This window comes from Arachis ipaensis, chromosome B06 (genome assembly GCF_000816755.2).
Source record: "Arachis ipaensis cultivar K30076 chromosome B06, Araip1.1, whole genome shotgun sequence".
Classification (NCBI taxonomy): domain Eukaryota; kingdom Viridiplantae; phylum Streptophyta; class Magnoliopsida; order Fabales; family Fabaceae; genus Arachis; species Arachis ipaensis.
In genome coordinates, this window is record NC_029790.2 from 128,673,516 (window position 1) to 128,679,731 (window position 6,216).

Here is a 6,216-nt window from a genome sequence, read left to right on the forward strand (position 1 = left end):
AGATCCTAAATTATAAAGTTTTTACCTTTAATTCTAAATTATAAATCTAAACACTAAAGTTAGTTAGTTAATTAATATTGACTAACTAAAAATTAATTTTCTATAATTTTTTATATGAATACAAGTTTAAAATAAATATAGAACTAATATTTAAATAAAGACATTTTAATAATATAGCATTAAAAAAAATTATGAGAAGTACATGATGTCCCCTGTCCCAACTAAAAAAGAAAAAGCAGAAATTAAACCGACATTAACTTGCACATATAATAAAGCGAAAGTTATATAATGCATTTTAGTATGTCTATCTTATAATGACTGTGGTAACTATAGTATTTAAAACAATATTTGAATAATCACTATAATTATTACAAATAAATTCATATTAGAATTCACAAAGTCACCTATGTTCAATTGTTCATTTACCTCATTATGCAAGCGAAGAGCAGCAGATTCGGCGTCTCCGGCTCTTAAGAGAAGAAAAACCTTCTTAATATTTGGTTGAACCCTTAATATCTTCTCGAGAAAAACTGAAACCATAAACCAATTCAACATATGTTCAGTATACAAGAAAAAAATCATTTATTTATGAATTGAGAGAAAGAGAGTGAGAGGAAGCACACTTTTGGCTAGAAAGCCTGTGGCTCCAATCACTAAAATGGTCTTGTCCTCAAGAAACTGGAGCACACTTCCAACCTCCATTTTGGATTAAAAATATATGAAAAGTGCAGAGAAATTAACCAATGCAATGTGGAAGCAATAATGTGCGGGTGGTGAATTGGAATAATAATTCACGTACGGACTCTAAGCCATTTATAAATGCGGAGAAACAATTATAGTGAAGAAATTAACTACCTAGTAACAAGTGGTGGAAACTCAGGTACAGTCGATTTCACGTGAAGTTGATACCTGAGAGTCGTTAGATAATTTGACTGATTTGACTAAATTTTTATCTAACAGCTCTTAGATATCAACTTCACGTGAAGTCGACTTCACCTGAATTTTCACCGTAAATTTTTTTTTTATCTAACCATTAATTTTATATATAACAAATATTTTTTTAATTAAAAATACATTAAGCTTAATAATTCCATTATGCTTAAATTAAACTCATTGAAAATGCCACGACCCATATGCCATTAGCCCATAATTCTTTCGCGCTTAATCCTAATTCTATTCACTTAATCACGCTCTAACATTATTCAGCCACACCTTAACCCTAACTAGTAACTACTTAACTCAACTCTCTCTACCTTCCATGCCTTCTCTCTCTTTCTCTCTCTCTCCCTCTCGATGGTGTTGCTGAGGTGAAGGTTGTAATTTCATCTTCCTTCTCTCTCTGCTGCATGAGGAGCGGATGGAGTGACAGCGATACCAAGAGATCAAAATACTTTGCTTTTCTTTTTTTCTTGGCCAAAAAATTAAAGAACGTCGTTTTCGTATTTTTTTTTTCTTTTTTCCTCATCATATCAATACATAATTAATTGTTTGTATAAAATTTATTAATACATAGACAATTAAACGGTTATGTTATATATACAAATATTTTTGTAATTAAATTCTAGACACAAATCAGCAAAAAAAAGACATACATGTGCATTATTTCTTTATTTTCACACTTTTTCAGCACAAAAATATTTATTGAAAAGTACAGAAATTTATTGACATAATATATAAAATTTTGTACATAGCACAAATTATCAATATAGCTTAAAAACTTTTCACATAGTATCAAATTTTTTGCTGCAAATATATTTGTTGATTGGATGAGTCAATGTTTTGAATATGTAGTTCTTTAAAAATTTGTGTACTATGTGTCAAAATTTTTATATTATGCATAAACCAAAATTTATGTGTTGTGCGTATTTTGTTAGTTGAATATCAATGTATTGGACATGTAATCTTTTAAAAAATTTTATGTTACACCAAAATTTTTGTATTGTATATTAAAATATGTGTTGTGTTCCAAAATTTCTGTATTATGCGTATTTTATTGATTAGGTGTTAATGTTTTGGATACGTGGTCTTTTAAAAATTTATATATTCTAATTATGTGAACATATATATAAAAAAAGATATAGACGACAAAAACGATGATGATAATAAAGAAGAATGAGAACAAAAAAGAGAGGAGAATAAATTAAATAATAGTAAAATGAAATAAAGAAAGATGACAAAAAAAAATTAAATAATAATAAAAAAAGACAACAATGACTATAGTAATAACAAAAGAAGAAGACGACAATGATAAGATGAAAAGAAGGAAGAGAAAAAAGTAATAAAAAAGAAACAATGGCGTTTGCGTACATATATGGACGTACGTACCAAAGAAAAAAAAGCGCGTGATAACTTCATTAAAAACTTAGTTAAAAAAAACCTTTGAACCCCTCATTTTGTTGAGTTTTTACCCACGGAGCCGGTTCTAATTCGAGAACACCAAAATTTTACTTACCATTATTTTGCTTAATGATATGTTAAAATGGCATTCTAAAGCCATATTGCAAACTAGGCTCGAAAAAATTATACTTGCAAAGAATTCATAATTAAGCAACACTAATCACTCATTGGCAAATATTAATTTATATTTTAATATCAATAAAATATTAAATATTATTACAATCTGTCTACAAAATATTTCATATATATATAGCATGTGTATATGCTTTATAAAAAATTAAAATTTGTGTATTATTCTACTATTCTATGTCGTATTCTATATTAGCGTCACTATCAGTACTTCATAAAAAACAAGCCATCTAAAAGGAATGTGTGCATCGTATGGTTCATTAGGAATAATGATCGTTGAAATAATGGATCATGACTTGGCGTCTTGGGCATGCAAGTAGTAATGGCGAATTTGTGGAAGCGGTGAAGCCCTGAAGGCATGAACAGCAGGTCGATGATGGTCACAATCAAAACTTGATCATTTTTAGCATTTATAAAAAGGAAAAGATTCAACAAAGAAAATAGAAATAATTCGAAAGATAAAAGCAATAATAAAGAGGTAGTAAAAAACATTAAAAACTTGACAAAAGTAGTTAGTAGTCAAATGATTTCTTTATTAAGTTTAACGTGACACCACAAAAATTTGCAACATAATAAGCATGTGTTTGAGAAAATGATTTTTGAAAAGAGGTAACCAATGATTTTTAAACATATGTTTCATTCGATTAAATGACCCACTTGTTAAGAAAAAGTAATATTAATAATAGAGTAATATATCTAATAGATCAATAATGATAATACCAATGTTCTGAAAATTGGATCGCACCGGTTGGTCGAATCGGTCCAACTGAGAACTGACGATAAAACGATTCGGTCCGTTGCTTATAACCATCCATTTGCAAATCGCTCAGAAATTACTGAACTGGTTGGAAATTGGCCGGTTGAACCGGACTAGTGATCGGCCGGTTCTGGATAAACGACGTCGTTTTGAGCTTCTTTTAAAAGGAAAAAGAAAATCCAACCCGTGCGCCCCCTTAGCTTCATTTGTGAAACTGAATTCTCTCACCCCCTTGACTGAAGCAAAGTTCAAATTGGTACCAAATCAAAACCCTAGTTCTTCCTTAACGGTTGTGCCGCAGTGCCGCCGTGTTGTTGGCGCCTCCACTTCTTCCTCCTTCCCCGTGTCCCGAACCCAGACCATCTCTTGTAACTCGGCATGTCGTCTCCATCCTCCCTGACTTCTCTGTTCGAGGCTTGGAGCAGCTTGCCGTCGGGTCGTTGCTCGCCGCTCGCCGTCCGTCTCTCCGTCGAAGGTTAGTGGCCCTGCTTTCACTTCTTCGGTTCTTCTTCTTCTTTTTATGCTCTCTTTATTGATTTCTGAATGTGAAATTGTGAATGGATATTTTGAAATCAAATAATTGATTTAGTGTTGCTACTCTTTTTTAGTTTTTTTAATTTTTGAAATTTCTGTTAAAATTTTCTTGCTATTGCTAAAAATGAGAATCAAATCATTGTTGAAATTTTTGTTTAGCTTTATTGATTTCAGGTTTAGTGTGATTGCTGGTTGCTGTTTTGTAAGGTTTATTGCTAAATGCTAATTGTTCTTGATTGTTGGTTCTGTTTAGTGTGGTCTGGTGTTTATTGAAATCCATTCTTGCTAATTTTTGTTTCTTGATTCTTGGTTTTGTTTGCTGAATGATGAAAACTTGTGGTTGCTAATTTAGTAATTTTACGTTCAAAATGTCAAGTTCCTGTTATACATGATGTTTTACATGCATATAGTTGTTGAATGCATTATTAGTTAGTTTATTCATATTGGGAATTTTAAGTTATATATTTCTTACTCCTAAAAGCATTGTTGCTAAAAGTATATAATAAATATCTATTTAGGGTTCCTAAATTTATTCTTTGTCTTCTATTCAGGTGGATGAATGGTCAGCATTTAAGGGCACGACGACCATCACAAGAAGTGACCCAACTTATTGGAGATCGCTGGAAGGCATCTGGCTTACTCACAGTATCAGCAGGGTTCTTTGTTGATGTGAGATTTGATTCCATATGTCTTGATTTAGTCTCATTCTAAGTAGAATTATATTTAATCATTTTTCAAGCCACTTGAATTTGTTTAGTATGATTTTGTTGTGACTTAAAACATTAGACTCAAGTATGGCAAGTTCCCTATCATTGACTTGGGAACTGTCAAGAAAATCAAGCATGGTTATGTTTGGTGGCTCTGGAAAATATGCCTCTGCATTATATGTTGTAGCAGTGAAAGCTAATTCAGTCGAAAAGGTTGAGTCCGAGATTCTTCAGTTTGTTGAGTCAGTTAAGAATAGTACTATAATTTTCCAGGTTATAAGTGACTTGTCTATGAAGAAAGATCATAAGATTTGGTTGATGACATTTCATGTAATGATTTAAATTTGAAAGATATTTTAAGGTTTATATTAAACTGTAATTATGTTTCACTACAACAATTTCGGCAGATAGCGGCAAAAATTTTGCGATGGTTTTATAAAACCACCGCAAAACAGCAACCTGCGGCACATATAGCAGCGGTTATTGGTTGGGGCTGCAATCAGGACAACATTTAGCGGCAATTTTTCTCGAACCGCCGCTATATTTCAATCAAACTTGCATTTAGCGGTGTCTTTTTGAAAACCGCCGCTATATGTACCGTCGGGTGAGTTATTATTTTACGTTTTGTGGCGGTTTTGTTTAAACCGCCGCAAAATGCGTATTACCACATATTGCAATGTTTTCTTTAGTAATAACCATCTGGGTATAATCTAGCAAAGTAAACACTATTATCTTAAGCTACATAAGTTTAAATCATTGTTACTCAAACTCGTAACACTTTTTCTACATTCGTTTTACGTAAAAAAAATTCACAAGTTAAATAAGCTATATATGTTAACTCATGTGAACAAATTTACCAATAAGATTTTCTTATTATTGTACTCTTTATATACGCTTGGATCATATATAAATAGATGTAAATTAATTCGATCTACTATGGTCCAAAATTAATTCGAAGCAGACCCATTCGAATTACTAAAGACGTCCTAGCGTGCATAATTCGAATCACCCTGATTCGAACTACCCTAAGACTACATGCAAGCGTAATTCAAATTGGACAAATTCGAATTACAAGCAGTACTACTAATTCGAATAGGACTAATTCGAATTAGTGTTGGTTTGTCTAATTCGAATGAGACTGATTCGAATTACATAAGAATGTGCTTTTGGGAGATCCTAGTAATGTTTTTCAATTTGGTAGAATTGTGTAATTTGGTCCTCCATTTGATTTAATTGTGTATTTTACCCAATATATAAGGTACCTATAATAACAATGATCAGATATAAAGTATACAACAAAAAATTGTGGGACAATCAATTGTGTTCATATGATATATATAATTATTAGCGCTATATACATTGAAGAGACATTTGGCTTGGTGGTAACATGCTTTACATAGTTGATATTCTACAGTGATCGACACGTTGTGGGTCTATTGGTGGAAGTGCAGGTTTAATGATTGAGTCGGTTGGCCCACCGGACGGTCCGGTCCGATTCTAATAACTATGAACGGAAATACTAAAATTTGGTAGCGGTTTAGAACTGCCGCAAAACAAATGCTATTTTCGTTTATTTGCTATTTAGCAACGGTTGCAAACCGCCGCAAAATTGATAGACGTTTAGCGGCGATTATTCCAGCGGTTAGCTAAAACCGCTGCTATGCATTTACCCGCTCCCCATCTTGCGGCGTT

At 32.2% G+C, this 6,216-nt stretch overlaps 1 protein-coding gene and 1 pseudogene across 2 annotated transcripts in view; one reads left to right on the forward strand and one right to left on the reverse strand.

Annotated features, from left to right (window-relative positions):
- LOC107605166 (fatty acyl-CoA reductase 3) overlaps positions 1-844 on the reverse strand; it is a 13,725-nt gene extending 12,881 nt beyond the window's left edge. For both annotated transcript variants that reach the window (XR_002349418.1, XM_016306944.2), the window contains exons 1-2: positions 624-844; positions 427-530 (exon numbers count right to left, since the gene is read on the reverse strand). Coding sequence is in view for 1 of the 2 variants with exons in the window: in XM_016306944.2 (XP_016162430.1) it covers positions 427-530; positions 624-702 (183 nt within the window). In the remaining variant the exon portion in view is untranslated. The remainder of the gene's footprint in view (positions 1-426; positions 531-623) is intronic.
- Positions 4,612-6,216, forward strand: part of LOC107648454 — a 10,798-nt pseudogene continuing 9,193 nt past the window's right edge.